Source organism: Trifolium pratense, linkage group LG6 (assembly GCF_020283565.1).
Source record: "Trifolium pratense cultivar HEN17-A07 linkage group LG6, ARS_RC_1.1, whole genome shotgun sequence".
Classification (NCBI taxonomy): domain Eukaryota; kingdom Viridiplantae; phylum Streptophyta; class Magnoliopsida; order Fabales; family Fabaceae; genus Trifolium; species Trifolium pratense.
Window position 1 is genome coordinate 26,918,536 of NC_060064.1, and position 21,649 is coordinate 26,940,184.

The 21,649-nt window shown below is 30.9% G+C and overlaps 4 protein-coding genes across 5 annotated transcripts; 1 reads left to right on the forward strand and 3 right to left on the reverse strand.

Moving 5' to 3' along the window:
- Positions 1–1,199: 1,199 nt before the first annotated feature.
- On the reverse strand, positions 1,200–4,587 carry LOC123893123 (chloroplast envelope quinone oxidoreductase homolog). Of its 2 annotated transcripts, none has more exons than XM_045943043.1 (4): positions 4,434–4,587; positions 3,100–3,241; positions 2,698–2,768; positions 1,200–2,038 (listed from the first exon to the last, which is right to left on the reverse strand). In XM_045943043.1, exons 1-4 carry the CDS (start codon positions 4,497–4,499, stop codon positions 1,349–1,351), a joined length of 969 nt encoding a protein of 322 aa, XP_045798999.1. In that variant the 5' UTR covers positions 4,500–4,587; the 3' UTR covers positions 1,200–1,348. The 2 variants fall into 2 exon arrangements, with proteins under 2 accessions (XP_045798999.1, XP_045798998.1); XM_045943042.1 differs by having other exon boundaries at positions 2,677–2,768.
- Positions 4,588–8,643: 4,056 nt separating this feature from the next.
- Positions 8,644–9,612, reverse strand: LOC123892015. Its single transcript, XM_045941871.1, has 2 exons — positions 9,411–9,612; positions 8,644–9,356 (listed from the first exon to the last, which is right to left on the reverse strand). The coding sequence occupies exons 1-2, from the start codon at positions 9,610–9,612 to the stop codon at positions 8,644–8,646; spliced, it is 915 nt and encodes a 304-aa protein (XP_045797827.1).
- Positions 9,613–14,023: 4,411 nt separating this feature from the next.
- On the reverse strand, positions 14,024–15,051 carry LOC123891572. The gene is made up of 2 exons (XM_045941458.1): positions 14,357–15,051; positions 14,024–14,278 (listed from the first exon to the last, which is right to left on the reverse strand). Exons 1-2 carry the CDS (start codon positions 15,038–15,040, stop codon positions 14,204–14,206), a joined length of 759 nt encoding a protein of 252 aa, XP_045797414.1. The 5' UTR covers positions 15,041–15,051; the 3' UTR covers positions 14,024–14,203.
- Positions 15,052–18,284: 3,233 nt separating this feature from the next.
- On the forward strand, positions 18,285–21,094 carry LOC123893062 (cytochrome P450 714C2-like). The gene is made up of 5 exons (XM_045942985.1): positions 18,285–18,669; positions 19,288–19,514; positions 19,683–19,924; positions 20,053–20,425; positions 20,580–21,094. Exons 1-5 carry the CDS (start codon positions 18,381–18,383, stop codon positions 21,003–21,005), a joined length of 1,557 nt encoding a protein of 518 aa, XP_045798941.1. The 5' UTR covers positions 18,285–18,380; the 3' UTR covers positions 21,006–21,094.
- The last annotated feature ends 555 nt before the right edge of the window (positions 21,095–21,649 follow it).

Below are 21,649 nucleotides of genomic sequence, written 5' to 3' on the forward strand. Positions count from 1 at the left end.
TGAGGAGCACGGACTCTGGATAGGAGGGACACATGTTATGCCTATGTATCAAGGAGGCCACGTCCTATAATGACGTGGATGAGAAGGCCATGTCTTGTTGGGCCGTCCTCTTGTAGTCTGAGCAGATGCGGATTTGGGCCTAATCCTAGGTCCAATCCAGAACAGTAGTCCTCCAAGTCGTTGCTCCTAAGCATAAGAGCAATGACTTTAGGTTCTAGCTCGAATGTCGAGGAGATTCTCCTCGTTGTCTTCATTGCGTGTGTGATAGCGCTTGTGTGTTACGTGGTTTCAATGGCGAGGAGGGATTTACGCTTTGCTCGTAAGACTTTAGGATTGTTTGAGCAAACAGGGCATCCAGGACTTGTTCATTTTACAGCATATTCCCATATTAGACTCGCACACTACTTTGTCTAACCTTGGATGCGGTAGTTTTTTTTAGATCGAACTCAGACATGTATATTACTCAAACCCCTCATCACTGGATCAAACATAATAGCTTGATGTGGTAGTCATTTTTACTAGGTTAGCAATAGCTGAAAAGTCTACTTAAACGAGAAGATAATGAATAGATAAATTTTTAATAAACTTCAACGAGAAAATTTAATTCCATGCATGTTTAGTCTTAATAAATGAAAATTTGAATATTTTTGTCATAGTTTCTTTTCATCACTGGATCAAACATAATAGCTTGATGTGGTAGTCTTTTTTACTAGGTTAGTAATAACTTAAAAGTCTACTTAAACGAGAAGATAATGAATAGATAAATTTTTAATAAACTTCAACAAGAAAATTTAATTCCATGTTTAGTCTTAATAAATGAAAATTTGAATATTTTTGTCGTAGTTTGTTTTCATCATTTTTTCCTTTTGAAAGGATATATTCGTCATTGTTTATTGTTCGAATAATATGGTTCTTTAAACGGATTGATTCTCTTCTCATATATGATAGTTATTGAAATACGCTAGATCAAGACGAGATGTATATTACATTATTGAAAATCTACAATGATTTGTAAGACTACTTAAAAGACTTATTTCATATTATCATCTTCAAATAAGTAATCAATCTGACAAACATTTTTTTGGTTTACAAAGGAGCAGAGAATCGAACCCAGAACCTTATGTATACTACCTAAATTCTTCACCACATAATCTAACAAACATTTAATAAACTAATGATATCTATATAAAGAAGGGAACTTTAGAAACATTTATTTATAAAATGAACACATTAAATACACTATCTATATATAAAAAAATGTAGAGGGACACAAACTGCACAACATTACATTACTCTATCAATTCACATTATAATGTAGTGTATACATATAAAGCACTATAATGCATAATTAGAACTCAAAAATAATCTTCCCAGTTGCATGACCATCAATACTCTTAGCCCAACCATCTTCAGCCTTAGTTAAAGGATATTTAGAATCTATAACTGTTCTAAGCTTTCCTTGCTTAACCAAATCAACAAGATATTCAAGATCCTTACCCTTTGGAATTAAAAGCAAAGGCACAAGTTGTTTTTTGGAACAAGTAATTTTCTTAAGTGCAAATGTCATCATTGAACTTGAGCTAGGAGTTATATCTACAACTTTACCATTCATACTTAAATTAGGCTCAAAAATTGACCATGGACATTCCGCTGCACAATGAACCACTCCGTCGTATTGCTTACCGGATGGACTCTTTAATGCAGCACCATCTGGTGTCTTATAGTCAATTACCTCATCGGCTCCTAAACTTTTGACGAATTCGATGTTTCTAGCGCCGCATGTGGCTGTCACATGAGTGTTACCTAGCTTTGCTAATTGAACTGCATAGTGGCCTACACCGCCTGATGCAGCGGTGATCAAAATGTTTTTTCGCTCGCCGCTTCCGTCGAGTTTGATCCCTATGGATTTTGAGAGTGCTTGAAGTGCTGTTAGTCCAGCGACTGGTAAGCCGGCACAATCGGCTGCTGAGATTTCTGGTGGTATTGAAGCAGCGATACTCTCCTTAACAACAGCAAACTCGGCTAGTCCTCCGCCACTCTATCAATAAAATTTCATCACTCAAAAAATGTTCGGTTTATATTAACATGTGATAAATACCATATTATAAGAATTTCGGAACGAAAAATTATTATTTATTAAATTGACACTAATAACTATTTTACAACTGTCTCTGAGATAATTTAAACTTCATTCTTTGAGGTTACAAGATCAAACTGTTAATACTGAGCTGACACAGTAGTTAGTGGTGTAAGATGGAATGAATAGATTTAAACTAAAAATAACTTCATAATAGCTTAAGAAAATACATCATGATAGCTTAAGAAAATAGCTTATAGCTTAGATTAAAATAATTTGAATTTATTTTATCTTTTGTTATAGAAATAGTTTATACATAAGCATTTATGCTATAGGCACTTATATCCAAACAGGGCCTAAAACATTTTTTCTGTTTCAAAATACTTGAAGGAAACTAGATCATATATCTTAAAACAGGTAACAACATGAAACCAGGGTGATACTTGTGTAACTATGACTGAAAATAGAAACCAAAAACAGAAAAAGTTTACTCAAATCCAACAACACTTAAAATTTCAGGAGAATCTCTTTATCAGTAAAGTACTCAAAGAAATGATTCATTAATGAAAATGACTGAATAGTGTATGCTAACTACTTACAAAGGGGCTGACTAAGCCTACAACTTTGTCGCCTGGTTTGAACTTTTTAACACCTTTACCAACCTCCGTGACCTCTCCTGCTATATCAGTACCTATTACAAAACGTAGTATCTTCATCATCATGCTCGTCGAAGTATGGAATAAACAAGATACAGCCAAACTTTGAACTTATTTGACAACACTTTGTACTAAATGGCATATTGTGGAACAATAGTGATATGTTCAAATTCCAATAAGCTGTAACCATTATTTGACAACATTGATTGACCATACTTCAGTGATAGTCGGTATTTTAAGCGACGCAAGTCTTTGCAAACAAATGATAAATACATTATAAAAGAAACAGATATTCGACAGATTCATGTCAAACATAAAAATTAGTATGTAGATTGTAGAGATTGAGAAAGAAGGAAAGGAAGTTACAAGGTATATATGGGAACTTGGGAGGCAAAATTGGCCACAACATGCGTTTCTGTACTTTCCAATCAAATGGATTTATACTAGCTGCTTCCAATTTTATCAATACCTCGTCTTTACTAGGACTTGGTACCGGAACTTCAACATGCTGCAATATAAGTCAAAATTATAAATAACTTCAGATATCTACTAACATTTCCATGGCATTTGATGCTTCTAAATTCTAAGCACAGTGCCGGAAGTTATTTCCTACATCGTATTAAAACTAGTGTTATCAATTGTGGATTGCGGAAAACAACAGTTTGTTTAAATTATATGATGCTATAGACGTTATGCTATATCGCTATAGCAGCTATTTAACAACACTGATTAAAATAAATTGTCAAGATACATGTAGGGTGAACGGATATTAGATTCATATGGCACATGGGCTATGAAACTGAATCTGTGAAGGTTCATAGTCTTATCTATTCTAAGAAAACTCCTACTCAATAAAAGATAAAAGAAGGGAAGGTATATTTTGGGTGGAGGAGATTCATCTTATAACTAATAGTATCACCAGCGAGGTTTTAAAAATTGTCCACAGTCGCAATTATAGCTGTGATGTGCCGACGTCAAAGTTATTAGTGCCTCTGCCATCATAGTTTTGGTCATCTGGCTTAGATGACTGTAACTTTAACATTATTAATGACACTACGCGATCACAATTTAAAACTTTGATCACTAGTTATAAACATAACTAATTGTTGTTGGCACAGATGGTTAGACCTTCTGCTCGCACCAATTGTGAACATAAGAACAAAATCAGGTGTACGGTGTGCCTCCCCTGATCTAAATTTTTGCATATCTAAAAAGTAGTTATAAATATGGTTAAAAGTCTCACATCGATTGTTAGATGGCCTAAACACGAGTTTATAAGTAGAGACAGCCGGTTTTGAAAGGTTGAGTTATGCCCAACCAAATTCTAAGATGGTATCAGAGTCAAGTTTCGTTGGGGCACCTGCTGTGAGGTTTCTACTATCAGGCCACCCACTTGCTATATTCATGTTGTTGGGTGTGAGGACGGTGTGTTAAGAGTCTCACATTGTATATGGCCTAAACATGAGTTTATAAGTAGACCTTGTATTATTATCTATCTAAGATAAGAACAAAATGTAATGTAATCATCAAAATTATAAATCTAATCACATAGAATTTCACTGAAGTATGGTCCATGAAGTCATTCAATATCAAATAATCCACCCAAATCACATAGACATAATTAATTAAGTTAAAACAGAAATGAAGATTATTATATGTGATAGAATTATAGAATAATAAAATGAAGTTGATGAAAGAACCTTTAAGGCATTGGATCCTCCACCATAGGCAATGTACTGAATAGCATGCATGAGTTTCTTCTCCATCTCCAAAGCAAGAGTGTTGAGAATGTGAGTGTAGAGTGTTGAAAGAATTAGAAGAAAATGAAGAAAGTTGAAACGTAGTTAGCATAAATAAATGTATGGTTAGAAACAAGACAAGTAGTGGCATCGTAGTACGCATAGGCTTTGCCGCAAAAGGTTTTGTCGCATAGATTTTTTTTAATAAATATACTCTTTTTTTTTGGTAAGCTAAATATACTCGTTTTAGTTTGTGTCAAAAATTGTTGGGATCAATTTTTTATTTTTTTTTAAAATTGTTAGGGTCTGTTTGAATTGACTTATTTTTTAGTTTATGCGAATTAGTTTATGTAAATAAATAAAAAAATTATATTATTATAAGTTTTTCAAGATAGTTTATAAAAAAAAACAACTTATAAAAATATAATTTTTGTTAGTAATCTTATAAATTAGCTTAAAAGTTTATTTATTTTCATAAGTTATTTTCATAAACTCAAAATAAAACAAATTCAAACGAATCCTAGTCTAAAAAATATATTTAGTATTTTTTTTAATGAGTAGGTATATTTCTATGTTTAACTTTTCTAAAATATATATTTAACTACTCCAAATATAAAAATTAGTAGAAATTTTAAAATAAAACAATTTATCAATTGATTAATTAATTTTATTGATCTTATACAATAAGTACAACGAACCTTAGTTTTTGTTTTTCTGGTTAGGTAGCCTAGTGGCTAGAAGTACAACGAATCTTATTAAAACTATTAAAGACTAAAAAATAAAATAGATGATTAGAATTCTAGCTCTTCTATAATGGTATCTCACTGATGACTCGATCCCTCAGGAAGGAGGCCTTCTTTGCCTGTTTTTTAATCGGAGCTAAAATTCCAGAAATTAGAAATATGCCAAAATGCAACTAATAGGAAAAAATGACTAGACTAGTAGTGGAGTGCTCCTTGTTGTTCGGATCTTGACTGGATCCGAGCTTCCCAAGCTCTATGCTGATGAATTTCTTTTAAATCGTTTAGTTTTTTACATCTAAAAAGTCGTTGCTAGTGAGTTTGATATAGATTTTTTATTTTTATTTTTTTAGATAAGTTAAGAGAATAGTGGGTATCAAACGAACTTTAGCAATACATATTAAGGCAGCCCAAAGACTTCATCGTCTACCATAGTCTCATAATAATATATAAGAAAAAAATATAAGCGAATTAAAATTTGGGGGACATAAAACCTGACCCAGTAATGGATTGAACACGTACTTGAACTCTATGGTATGTGGTTCGATTTCCACGAAAGGTAAAAACTCTACTAGTATAATATTGTGTGTCAATTTTATGATTTAACTTGAACTCTAATTTGTGTTTGAAATTGAAGTTAAATATTTTGATAAAGAACCTAAGTTAATATTGTTAACTAAACTGTTTTTGATAAATAAAATGTTAAAAACGATGAACACATTTCTTGTGTTTCATCATTCACTTTGAGTATATGCTTCGAGCTTTTATCTTAGAAGATGGGGGGAGTTGGAATTTTCTTAGAATTTTCTTGCTCATATGAAGCATTACACACACACACACACGTAGGAAGTGTTGGACATCGTTGTGCTAGTTGGAAGTTGGAGACAAAGGGAATTCTATCTATATATATAATTTCTAGATAGTTCTCCTACTATCCATCTTAACCCTAATCCACATCACTCATTTACATCCAATTAAATCACACAATAATGCCACATCACTTCCTTATATTATATCATTTTCATCTCTATTTTTTTTGTTTCCACATCACTTCCTTATATATTTTTTCAATATAATCATTATTATATCATTCTCATCTCTATTTTTTTTTATATTATATCAGTCTCATAATAAATAATAAAGAATTATGCTTCTCCAATTATCCAAAAATTGATGTCACAAGATGTTACAATTTTCTACATTATTATTGAATTATACCTCTCCAATTATCCAAAAATTGATGTTGTGATGTTACATTTTTCTACATTATTATAACATTTCTTAGTGACAATGAAGATGAACATGGTTGGATTCTCTTTCAATATTTATCCCATTTAAATGTCGACCGTTTTCATAGAAACAACAAAGAGTTTATAATTTAGTCACACAAAAAAAATACGAAGATATACATTATTGACTTAATTACATTATAATTTTAGAGAAGAGTGAAGGTTATGCAAAAGTTAGGTTATGAGATTGAAATATATAATAACCATTATCATTATCATATTTCATTCAATTTTAGTGTGTCGCCTATGCGTTGCATTATTGCATTGGCTGGCACACCCCACCAAAAAAATAAATATATTTCATTCAATTTTGATGATCCGTACTCATTCTCTATATATACATATAGGTATATATATTGGTTGGAGGAAGTGATAAGTACATCACTTTTATATTATTATTATTATTATTATTATTATTATTATAATTTTCATTTTATAATACTTATTGTTACAATTTATACAAATAATTTTTCAACATTATAATATAAAATACCACATAACACCTGTGCATCGCACGGGTGTGGGACTAGTGATTAGAAATTATCCAAAAGACTACGTCAAGATTAAGGTGATACAATACAAGAGAAGATGAAAGTGGCTCATAAATTTTTAATTTTTTTTTAATAAATTTTAAAAAATTATTATTAGATCCTAAATATAAATTTATATATTAATGACATTAATAACATTAAAAAAACTATTTATGGAAAGAAATGAAATAATAAACATTTTTTTCTAATTAACCCTCACATAAATGGAGGGTAAGTGTCCTATGCTGACATGACACCAATTAAATTCAGACATATATGTCCAAGTCAAACACAAATAATTTTTTACCAAAAATAATTTTGAATACTTTAATTTTCAAATAATTATATTTTAGGTAACTACTTTTTACTAATTATATTTTAGCTTACACATATTCTTATCCTTTACTAAAAAAACACTTTTCGAAAATATTATTCATCTTTTCTTACGGATTCATCTTTTCTTTTTTTCGTAAGATCAAATTTTTTCGCCAGCGCTTCGCTTGTCGCCGCTGCTTCACTTGTCGTCGTCGCTGCTTCACTTGTGATCCTTGAAGATCGCCACTTCCTTAGGCTCCGGAATCACTTCTCCATCATCGGTCTCTTCACAATTGTCTTTCAGAATTTTGTTTCGACTACGTTTGTTCCAGAATCGGTTCATCTAGATAACATTGATTTTATTTTTTATTCTCTTGTATGTTTTAATCACTATTTGTCAATTTAACAATTCAAATAGCAATTACAAATCCCTCAAAGAATTAAATCGAAGCGACGACGACAAGTGAAGCGGCGGCGACAAGCGAAGCGCCGACGAAAAAATTTGATCTTAAGAAAAGATGAATAGGATTTGTGAAAAGTGTTTTTTAGTAAATGATAAGAATATGTGTAGCCTAAAATATAATTAATGAAAAGTAGTAACCTAAAGTATAATTATTTGAAAATTAAAGTAGTCAAAATTATATTTTGGTAAAAAATTATTTATGTTTGACTTGGACACATATATGGCTGAATTTGATTGATCATGTCAGCATAGGGCATATACCCTCAATTTATGTGAGGGTAGAGAAGTAGTCACCATAAAAATTTGAATAAAATTCTCCAGAGTTTTTTATGGGAAATAAAATTCTCCACAGTTATTTCTGTTTTTTTTTTTTTTAATTACTATTTTCCACAAAAGTCAAAGAGAACGCCATAAGTATGGATGAAAAAATATATTTTGTATTTTATAATTAAAACAAGCAATTGATCTTGCACTCGAAATTAGCTAGTGTATTTAGTGGTAAAATTTTGTTCTTATTTTACAAAATCCGCTTGCACATGTTTGGATGTGAAAAATCAAGACGGAAATTAAGACAACAATAATCTAGTCACTTGAATAATAAGTACTTAATAGTAATAAAAGAGACATAGATTTGATTCTTTGATGAAACAATGAAGTACATAAAAGATGATAAAGTTATAACACTACATCAACATATGATGTAAATACAAAATGATATGCATAAAACAATAAATGAAAAACCAAAACAACAAAATAATAAAAAGGATATTAAACTATAGAATGACCACCAAAACATAATGTGCCTAATATATTTTTATTAGCTAGAAAATAATTTTAAAGGGTGAGATCCAAGTTAACTTCCTCTGTGGTTGATTGAGCTGATGATAAAGACGTATTGAGATTTGCTTGATTTGGCCCTTCTCTAATAGGATCACGAGGTAACAGTTGAAGAGTTTGAGAACCAAGTTGAGCATTGACATTTCTTTCCGCACCTTCAACAATTGAAGGGGTTTGATTTGCTTGAGAAAAAAGCCCCAAACCGAAAGTGTTTGATCTTTGTGGAATTGGCAATGAAGCATTTTGATTTCCATCCCAAAAATTAGGGATCCCAAATTGTGGTGTTGTGAAGGATGAATTTGGCATTTGCATCACAAATTGGGGTATTGTAGGGGTTGTATTTGGCATATACAACCCACCATAGCCACTAGAAGGAGAACCACTAGCCCAAGAAGTCATGGTATTGTTCATACTAGGGCTAATTAGGTGGGGGAAATTAGCATTATGAAAATAAGAATACCTTTGATAGTTAATAGGGCTTGAAAATGAATAAGGGTATATTTGATTACTAGATCTAAATCCTATGATTGAATTTATTTCATCCTCTCTCCTTTGTTCTTCAATTTTTTTGAAGTAACGTTCACGCTTATGAGCGTTTTGGTGACCTCCAAATGCTTGAGGAGAGGAGAATTTCTTGTCGCAATAATGACAAGGGATTTCCCTCACTTCTTGCTCAGGTAAAGGTTCATCAGTAGCATTCTTATATGAAGGTTCACCTGTAGTATTTTGGGATGAAAGTTCACCTGTAGCATTCTGGGATGAATTTGAATGTTCACCAATCTCCAATGGCGCGGAAGTGGACTTGGTGCAAATGTCAAGTCTTGGAGTAACTATAGCCTCAACATCAGATTGAGAGGATGCTGGTATTGCCTTTGGTTCCTTCTCAAATCTTGGCTCTGACTTCTCCTCCATTTTATGCTTCAATTTTCTATCCTCAACATTTTCAATGAAAATTCGCTCAGACATTTTTAAAACCACATAATTGTAACTTTTAAGTTGAAAAAAAATAAAACTTGTGTGGTTTCATAATTTCTAGAGAGGGGTATTTATTGTTGGATGAACTACTAATGAATTATCTATATAAGGAAATAACATGGAAGAAAAAGGTTATTTTTTAAGAGTAAAAAATTTTTTTGACTAATTTCTTAGGGTCAAACTAGGAAGCAACCTTTTAAGTAAAATATAAACTATTATTTATTATGGTCAGCAAGAGCAATAATGTGACTTAAGATTATTTTAACTATATATTATTTTTGTTCAAGTTATTTTAACTATTATATTATGTTTATATATTAAATATATGTATGGGAATTATTATAGAATGAAACAATATATTGTCAAAGTTTATTAAAAAAATTCTTTTATTAATTTTGTTGGTCAACTCAGCCAACTGTTTCCAAATTATTAAAGTATATAGCAATATTTAAAATAAAAAGAAACTGCAATTTCAAATTAATGCAAGATAAGGGTGGGATGGGTAGCTTAACTAGTTAAGATAGTTGAGCTAAGAGTTAAGGAGTTTGGAGGTCCAGGATGTCCTGACAAGAAGAAAAATTAACATAACATTGTACTATACTAACAATTTGCTTATGTAAAAAAATAATTAATGCAAGATAAGAAAGTTATTATTATTATTATTATTATTATTATTATTATTATTATTATTATAATAAGAGGAGTCTCATTTTGTATTTCAAACTTTCATGTCTAATAAAAATAACAAAATACTTCAGCCAAATAAAAAATGTTGTTAGTAAATTAAGTCAACCTTTCGGTCAATAAAAAAGTAAATTATTGTCTAAAATTGTTAATAATATTTTAAGTCAAAACCTAATAATCTTTTGAATCGAAAAAATTTAAAAGCATGGAAAACTATAATAAAGGCTCAAAAATCATTTTGTTTGACTATTTCTTTTAACTAGTTGAAAAAGAGAGTAAATAAATACTCCTATTATATAAAAAAATATTTCTTTTAACATGCCACATGAACGTTAACTTGGTCAAAATCAATGGAGGGTCATCCTTTTGCAAAAAGATTAAAGTTAAGGGGTTAAAATCGCAAGTTTGTGAAAGTTATGTGCCAAAAATTTATTTTAAAAGTTAATGGTCAAATCGCAAGTTTGTGAAAATTAAAGTCAAAAGTGCAATTTAGCTTAAATCTTGAATAATGTGTTTTTAGGATAACTCTAATCTACTTAAACCCATGAAAATCTTTCATTTAGCCACATCAGACACTTAGATCCAATTATATCACTCTACAATCTACATTGTCACATCACTTTCATATATGTCTTTTTCATGTCTCATTTATATAATACATTTATGACTTTTTCTAAAATGAAAGAGTTGGACAAATGGTGCACGATGTACCGCTTGTCAATAACTCTATAACTGTTGGATTGAAATTTTCTATCATATAGATTATACATACAAATTTTAAAAAAAAAATAAAATCATTTGATGTGTTATTGAGACCCACCAAGATTAATGATTTATGAATTTTTATTAAATACCCTTAATCTAGTATTGAGAAAAACTCAAATATGAGATCAAGCCTGAAACGAGTTTATAAATTGTGGTTTTTCTCGCCTTACGGATCAGATTTATAAGGATGAATTAGACTTCTTTTTTTATTCAAGGATGAATTAGACTTGATATAAAAAAAAATAAAAAATAAATAAAAACTAATATAAAATTAGCGCCAATTAATCTGAGTCATCACAATATATATTCATGCATCAAGCCCAAATCTAACACGCCTGGAGGGTATATTGAGTAAAACTCATATTCCAGATATTCCAGAAGATATGATTATCATGAATCATGATTTAGAGTTTTCCAAATGAAAATTCAAAATGCACTAAGCCAAATAAAAACAAGAGATAAAAGAAAGTAAATATAGATATAAACAAATTAAAGGATATATTTCATCAAACTAGCTAGCTAACCTCCCTAATGTCAATGTTACTGAAATTAAAAAATAATATGATATCATATTAATATAGCCACTAAAATCAAGCATTTCCTGTAACATATTCAACAGCTTCCTTATAATTGTTCCACAATTCTATTACCATATTTGACATCATATCTGAGATTTCCTGAATTAGCTCTGGCACCTGTTTCAATGATTCTTCAAATGAACTTTTCAATTTCTCAGCTAAATCTGCTGCAATTGATCCTGTAGCAGAAACTGATCCTGTGATGGTATCTTTAAGAACATCAAAAACTAAAGAAACTATGGAACTTATTGAATCAATTAATATCTGAAGAATGAATTCAAAACATGTCCTTATGATGTCAGCAAGTTGTTGAAATATTCCAAGTGAGCCTTCACCAGAAGTTCTTAAGCCTTGAATTAAGAGAACAATTGTGTAAGCAATAGTGTTGAAGATTAAACGAGTTAATAAACTCCATAATGTTATCACAACAAATGTAATTGGTTTCAAAAGAAGAACCAACATTGGAACATTAATGGTTTGAGTTTGGAACAAAAATGCATATAAACAAAGTTTTGTGACATACACATAAAATTACAAGAAAGGTTATAATAATTTGCTAAGACTTAGAAAGATTCAAAGTCATATTTGTATGAATAGTTTATATAACAAGTATACTCTATTACTCTTAGAAGGCAATTAATTGGTTAGAGAAGTTTCTATGAAAAAGCAAATTGTTGATTAAAAATGTTGCTTACATGTACACTGATCAATTAAGTTAGAAACTTGGAAGGATGGAACACGCAAATTGTTATAAAATATATAGTACTATACTACTAAATATATGACTAAGCTTTGGTCACCAATCTTTGTTAGATCTGTTTTATATGCTTTGAAGCAACTCTACTTCATATGCGTATTTTTTATTCATAATGATGTTAGTTCTATGACGACATCATACATATATATATATACACTTATACTAAATGTTGGGACGTGAGGGAGAACCAGTTGGAATTGATTACAATGTAAGTTTTACATTGCTAATGAAGGAAAAACGGTTCAGGAGAATATATTAGAAAAGTCTCATATTACTTAGAAAAATTAAGGGTGGGTGTATTGGGGTCAGAGTGATTGAGAGTGAAATTTATATGTTGTAACAAATTTTACATAATGTTTATTCTCTGTTTGTCCGTTTTGACAATGACAGTGAAGTTTTTCATGGCAGAGCCTCACTGGATTGGCCGGATTGACACATTGAACAACCTTACAAGAGACTCTAACACCACATCTTCATCCAAAACTTTAAAGCATTGAGTTAATGAGTCATCACACTTATAAAGTGTTCAATCTCAACTCTTCCAACCGATACTTAAAGAGTATCCTGAGACGCTATTGGTTAGCGAGACTCTTTATAATATATATTTAAACTATTCGAATATCAACTAATAAAAATTCATATATGCTCATAGAGTCATAATAATAACATGCCCATGGGAGACAGCCTTGGAGAGTTAGCGAGCGAAGTGTTAGGGAGTCGACAGTTCAACTCCAACCCTAAAATAAAATAACAATATTAATTAGATTTAGTTGTAGTTTTAGTCTTTCTATTTTTATTATTTTATAGATAGATAGATAGATTTGACCCCCCCTTATTTTAAAACATTATATTTTGGTTCCCATATCATAATTTTTAACTATAAATTGACGATGTGCTATGTAACGATGTAGTATATGATCTGACGATAAGTAAATACAAACATCGATGAAATTGTAAGAAAAATTCTTCATAAAATTAATTGTAAGAACATGTTATTGTGCCATGTTAGTTCTTGCAATTTTTTGTGAAGAGATTAGAAATAAGAATGTGGGAGAACAAAGTAATTGGAATTAATGAAGCAAAAGATTTCTTTTTCAATTATTTGAGTGTGATTTAATTGGTATTGAAGGACAATATTTGATCCCCATAATTAATTACATGGTATTTGAGATAGACATATTAGTTTCACATCAAAGATTTGAAACCAATATATATAACCGACTCTAGGTACACAGAAAGACCAAGCTAAGCCAATCTGACGTCGAAATAGGGAAATTCTAGCCCTTAAAAATAGTCCAACCCACTTTGGAGTCTCTCACAGGAGAGAGACCGACCTTTTCTCTCATTCCTATCGGCATACAATCAATGGGCACAATCAAATTCTTAAATGGATTCAAAAACTAGAAAATATTGATCAAAGAGGGAAAGTTGTGAGTAAACACCATAGTCTTAAAATGAAGCTACTTATTTTGGTAACAAAAACAAATACTAAAACTCTAGTTATTGTGAACTTAACTTAAATTCAAAGGCATTATGTTGATGAAACTCTAGTTAGTATAATTAAGTCTGCTTTAAGAGTAGACAATAGTACAATAGTTTGATATAGTTCATGGGATTGATCATTCAGAACAAAGTAGAAAGCATTGCATGCAAAATTTTAAACAGTACTAATATACTAGAAAGACAAGAAGCCAAAATCCCATGTTCTCAAAACAACTAGTAGATTCATAAAACCTTTCCAAAATAAACTAGATTAATAAATGATAAATGAAAGATCCTTCTTGTTATTCCTTGCATATCAATATTTCTTCTTGAGAAAAACACTAGTCAAAACACGCTTGGATTGCAGAGAAGCCTTTAGCAACTTGATACCCTGTTACAAAAATACAATAAGACATGTAAATAATTAAAGAAATCAAATTAAAAAAAGAAGTTAGGGGGTTTAATATACCTCATCCATGCCCAACTCAACCACCTTTTCTTGTAAGGTACCAATTTCTTTGACATTGAATTTGTTCAACAGTGTGATGCTAGAAATTGTTGACATGGGTTGAATAACCAAATCATCCATCACCATAAAAGTTATAACATCTTTCACAAAACCACTCTTAACATTCCAAGCTTTCTTCTCATCAGCAACCTTTCTATTTCCAACATAACGTACTTCATGGTTCATATACTTAGAGCAACGACTACATCTAGTTATATCATATGCCACCTGAAAACAACATTTAGTTGGGCACATGTATAACTTAGTCCCTTCATCGTCGTCATCGTCATCATCGTCACTGTCACTGTTACTGTGACTGTCACTGTTGTACTTGTGGGTAAGGAAGCCATCGATTTCATGAGTTGAAGAGCTTTGAGCTGTTGGGTTTAACAGAACATCTTTAGTTTGGTTTGGTTGAATGTAATTTTGGTTGAGATTTTCAACACTCTGATACAGATTTCCTAAGCTACCAACCATGCCATTTGTGGTTAGGAGCTTAACTACTGTACCGATTGGCAAGCATAGCAAGTTGAACAGAAAATCTATGACAGCTTTTGAAGCTTCAGCAAAGAGAACTTTGTCATTCTTTGTATCTATGAGAAGTTTCAGGGACATTTTGGTAGTGGAAGAAGAAGAAAAAGCCATATTGATTTGAAAGGTACGCTATACTATACTAATTAAGACTAGATGCAATACGAGAGGGATAGGGTATTCATTTATATAGACATTTTCTAAAGAGTTGCGTGTGTGTGTGGTTGAATTGAACAATCAATTAATTAACATAACGTGTCACAGGTCACAAAATTGATTCCATTACCGCAAGGATAGCCAATAAAACACTCACTCACTTCTGATTCCGTGCAGAGCATAATCTATGCAATCTATAGTTTCGATTTTCGAAAATCCAATTTGTTGCAGATCTTCCATTTGGCTGCAATGAACACAAATATACCGGAAATGAATCATGATCAACTTAGCAGAGTACTTGATAAGTTAATTTATAGTAGATGAATTTACGGTGAATAAGCTAGTTTAGGGATGTCAATGGATATTTATGGGCGCGGATAGTAGGATATCCGTGTCCACTCCATTAAATAAATATGATATCCGTATCCGCTCCATATTTGTGCGGGTGTGGATATTTTTGTCATCCCTAAACTAGCTAATTGAATTTGTAATGTTTGATAAAATTAGCGGTTAAAGTAGCTTATAATATAAAATGACAAAAAAATATGTTGAATTATTTAGTTTTATCAAGTAATAAGATGATACGGATAAAATTGGAAGAAAAAATGATAAGCTTATAAGCTACTTGAAATAGCGTTTGAAAAATAAGCTATAAGCTAGTAAAATAAACTATAAACTTTTTTAAAAAATTGTTACCAAACAGAACTTTTAACTTATAATGTCTGTATTTTACTCTCTCTAATCCCTGATATAAGAAAACGTCTGACGTTGGTTCTGCAAGTGCACAGAATCGCTACCAAGTAATAAAGTAATAAGTTATCGTTCTCCACAGGGATTGTGCCAAGGTTACTAGTTTCGCTTAGGAATATAGATAGTTGTATTCGCTTTGTGTATTTAAGAAGATATCTTTGCGGGTACATCAGTAAATTGCAGGAAATAACTGCGGAAAGGTTTGTTTGGTTTTCTTTTTATTTGTGCCGGATATACCTAATAAATTTCCCTTTAATTAGTTTATGGTTTTTTTTTAAAAAAAAAAATTTGCCTAACAATATTCCTTACTTTGGGTAACAATATTCCTTTTTGTTTATCATTTTTTTTTTAGTATTAGCTATTTTCGTTGTTTATCCAAATATTATTAAATCGCTTTTTAAGTTTGTTATTTTTAAGATAATTATTATCTTTCAAAAATCACATCTCTAAATAGTATAATATTTTTTTATTCAAAAATATGAATTTTTTTTTTTTGAAGCATCAAAAATATGAATTTTATAAGTATATTATTTGTCAATATTATAAGTCAATCTATTATTAAAATTTAAAAAATTGTATATCACATTATTTTATTCAATAAACAAATTATAAAATAAAATTTTAATTTTTAATGTAAATACAACTACATTTTTAATGTCAATATTATGTAATTTGGTTCGAACAAGACTATTTACAATTGCTATTCAGTTATTATCTGTTATTATCTCTGTTTATTTATACACTTTCATATATGAACGTGTGCATATTTTGATTGTAATTGTGGATCCCGTGACACATCTAAGACTCCGAATCAAAGAGATAATATAACCAACTAATACGAGACCATTAAATTCAGTATCTGGAGTAGGTTTGTGATTAAGAATTACAGATAGTTAAATTTTGCATGATTAGGATTAATCAATCAAGGTAAGTGAACACGTGACAACTTGTTAAACGTTGAACTCGAGGGTAGAGATACTATAAAAACATAACTTGTTAAACGTTGAACTTAAGGGTAGAGATACTATAAAAACAAGGGAGAAACTTACCAACGGTTGACTAAACCTTAATCAAAGAGCAATAGATATAAGGAAGGGTAGCACTGAACTTATCTTAATAGAAATTAATCACCAATTATTAACTAAATAGTGAGCAGATATAGCGCCAGTTACCAAGCATGAATAGGGGAGGAATTCGAAAAGTACTTAACCATTGTTCTCATCTCAAACTCAAACTTTTACTTCCAATTACTCTTTACTTTAATTGCTATTTATTTTCAACAGTTCAAAACTCTTTCAAACAAACAAAGCGAATGCAAAGTCTTTTATTTTAATTTACTTTTATAGCATCAATTCCTAAACCGAACTAATAGCTTTGGCACGATCCCTATGGATACGAACTCATTCTAGACACCTAGCTAGAGTGTGAATTATTACTCGACGACAGACTGATCCACTTGCCAGACTACAGTCAATATTCATTTTTAGTGCAGTATCCTTTCGCATGCTTAGCGAACTCATAATCTCATCGTTTTGTTTGATCAGCGATATGACAAATTTATTCAAGCAGAATGACAATGAAATGTTTTGGTAATATTGCGATTTTAATATGTAGATTACATCTTTCATTTTAATAGTGTTTTGACTTCAATTTGAAATATATTTAGAGGATTAAAAATATATTTAATAACCCTATAAAATGCTATTTACACTACACATGCACGACAAAGTTGTTTCGAAAGCTCTTTGAATATTTAGTCTAATATAAAAAGTCTCTTTAAAGTATAAAAAAATTAATACTTTAAAATAATTTACGATTAATTAACATGTCATCTTATTCTTATAAATTAAAGGTCAAGACAAATATCAACCATTTTTTCATATAAAATAATAATGAGATTGAAGTATAATAATTAAGATAAAGATAGAGATATAGCGAATGTATTAAAATGATCCACTATATTTTCATAAAAACAAAAAATACATTAAAATAAAAATTACACTAATTTGAAGATATATAAATCAAACTCAGAAAAAATAAGATTAATAAAACAAATTTTTAATATAATACACTAATCGACTGCACTTCTATTAATTTTTAAATACACCTGAATGACACATTGTCTTTTTTTTTTTTGATAAGCATGACACATTGTCTGTGATTAAAACAATTTTTATCTATCTATCTATATTATAGATTCACTTGAATAGAGAAAAAAAAAATTAAAAATATTTCAAAAGTTACTTTTATAATTAAAGAATAATTCAACACATCTAAAAAAATTATCATTTTTAATACAATTTATTATAAAACACAACTTTTTTTTAAAAAACATTCTAATTAAATTAATTAAACAAGAATAAGGAGTGGAAAAGGCACGTGTTATTATATTATATTAAAAAAAAACAATTTAAGATTAGTTATTTTTAATAAATTAAGCATAACACTAATCAGTAAAGTTGGAGCTTGAAACGTTTTCAGTTTTCTGATACAAATCAAAGAAGAAAGTAAAGCAACAATAGGGAGTTGAAGAAGCAAGTGGTGGAAAATGAGCATAGTTGTTGAAGTTGTGGTGGCTCTAGGAGCAGTTTTGTTTGGATTGATCCATTTTTTGCATGTTTTGGTTTTGAAACCAAGATCACTAAGATCAAAACTTCATAAGCAGGGTATTCACGGTCCTTCTCCTCACTTCTACTTTGGTAATATCCAAGAAATCAAGACCCTTTTACTCCAACAACAAGAATCACAAGCCAAGCAAAAAGATGTCTGTGTTTCTATATCTCATAACTGGACTTCAACTTTGTTCCCTCATATTCATAAGTGGACAAATCAATATGGTCAGCTAATTTCTACTCTCTCATAGTTATTTGTTTTGATAAAACAATCATTCGTCATCATCACAATTTTTTATTTTCCATGTTTAATTTTGGTTTATTTTGTAATTGGTAAAGTTGTAGAAATGTTGTTTAGAAAGACACTTAATCAGATTCTGCCAAACTGAGAAATGGTTAGTTTATAGTTTGTTTGCCACAGAGTTTTTGTTTGTTATGTTAAATTGTGGCATTTTCAATTTCAAACAGTGACAATTTTACACCTTTTTTTAACCCTCCGGTTTTCAAAGGACTCCGGTAATTCACAGTTTAGTCAAGAAGTAAGCAAAGTCTGATTAAGGATTGTTCCAATCAGGATTCGTACTCGGGTTCTCTCAAACCATTCATACTTAACTGGATCTCATTAACCACTTGAGATCGACCACTTGTTTACGCAACAAGTTTGGACTTACAATAATCAAATATATAAGAAATAAATACCAAAAAAGCAAGAAAAATTAATCCTTTGCTAGAAATGGTACTAATATTGGTTAGTCTCCTAGAATCATACACTAAAAGGTGAATATGATTTTAATTATATTATTTTGAATTTCAGAACTTTGATTTTACTTGGAATACATGCAGGTCCAATATACTTATTTTCTTCTGGGAGTATACAATGGTTAATGGTGGCAGATATGGAGATGGTGAAGGAAATCCTCCTAAACACCTCATTGGATCTAGGAAAGCCTTCTTATCTTTCCAAAGATATGGGACCACTCCTAGGCCAAGGTATATTATCCTCAAGTGGACCTATTTGGGCTCATCAGAGGAAGATAATCGCGCCTGAATTGTACCTAGACAAGGTGAAGGTAAGTCATTGTTCTGCGATACACTATTTATTACAAAGTGTTGTCAAATAGCCGCAATATCAGCGTTAGCAGCACTATAGCATATTGGACTTTGCATAAAACACTGTTTACAAATGTTGATTGAAATAATTTTCTAATAATTTTCTTTTTATGTAAATCATGATGAAGGCAATGGTTGATCAGATAGTTGATTCCACAAATATAATGCTAAGATCATGGGAGAGTATAATAGAAAGAGATGGAATAATTTCAGAGATTAAAATCGATGAAGATCTGCGAAGCTTGTCAGCTGACATAATTTCTAGAGCTTGTTTTGGGAGCAATTATGTTCAAGGAAAAGAAATATTCACAAAGCTTAGAGATCTTCAAAAGGTCCTCTCCAAGATATATGCTGGAATTCCGGGATTTAGGTATGCATCATCATCGAAGGACTTTCGTACGTACTCATGAATTGTCAGCAATATAGTGTACTTCATTATTTTCTTGTTCTTGTTAGTGATGATACTAATGTGGAAAATGGTATCATAATCTGTTTTAGATACTTGCCAAACAAAAACAATAGACAGATATGGAGATTAGAGAAAGAGATTAACTCAAATATATCAAAGCTTGTAAAACAACGCCAAGAAGAAGGTCGTGAGCAAGATCTCTTGCAAATGATACTCGACGGTGCAAACAATTGTGAGGGAAGTGATGGCCTCTTACCAAATTCAGTTGCACGAGACAGGTTCATTATAGATAACTGCAAAAATATATTTTTTGCTGGACATGAAACTACTGCAATTACAGCATCTTGGTGCTTAATGTTGTTAGCTACATACCAAGATTGGCAAGATCGTGCTCGTGCAGAGGTGCTTGAAGTTTGCAGAAATGGTATTCCAGATGCAAGTATGCTTAGAAGCATGAAAACGGTATGTTTTACACTAAAGCTACATGTTTCCGTGTAATAGTATACATTGCGCACTTCAGACTAATAATCTTGACCTTAGGCGTCCACTGGCAAGAAAATTTCTTATGCATTAAGTAACGATCCACACTAAAGCTATTAAAATGTTGCATTTGCAGTTAACCATGGTGATTCAAGAGACTTTGAGGCTTTATCCACCATCAGCATTTGTTGTCAGAACAGCTTTACAAAATATAAACATGAAAGGTATCGAAGTTCCAAAAGGAATGAATATTCAGATTCCAATCTCAATATTGCAGCATGACATTGATCTTTGGGGCGCCGATGCCCACAAGTTCAATCCAGAAAGATTTGCGAATGGCGTGCTTGGAGCCTGCAAGATTCCACAAGCTTATATGCCATTTGGAATAGGTGCCCGGGTCTGTGCCGGACAGCATTTAGCCCTGGTAGAATTGAAGGTTATTTTGTCTCTCATTCTGTCAAAGTTTTGTTTCTCTCTTTCATCAAGTTACTGCCATTCAGCGGCCTTTCGTTTGGTTATAGTACCTGGTCATGGAGTTGTTCTTAAAATGACAAGAATTTGAGTAACAATTAATGTGACTAAAATTCTTCTCCCCTTGTTCTTTGAGGTTCCTTTTCTATAGTAATAATACAAACAGTTTTCTTTCAAATGGATAATGAAAAGTATCAAATTTTATTTCTACCAATACTAACTTTGGTCGTTTAAAGCTCTTCACATAATCTTTCAATCCGCGAAGTGCTGAAATGCTAATTCCATGATCAATATGAAGATCATGTTAAGACGAAAATAGGCATTTTAATTGTTGGTATCTCAATGAAACTGATTTCAAGAAGTAGCCATATAATATATGCAGGCAACATACATTTTTGCGAACCAATCTTTCATAATGATAATCGTTCGCGAACTCTCAGCTTCAATGTTTATTGTATTCACAAAAGTTAGCATATTTAAAATTTCCATTATGGCATCCCAAAGTTCCCAAAGAGGCATCATAGACATTAAACTGGAATATAATCAGAAGATACATTACATCTTGTATAGCAATTCGACATTTTTCTTCTTCTAGTTCTGCAATCCTCCTGATATTCAGAAAAATTTAGTCGATGAATATATACAAGTATATGTAGTATGATGCATTTCCATTCAATGCATGATTTTTTTATCCATGTGCAAAGTTTTCAAAATCTTTTCTTCAGGTGGAATCAG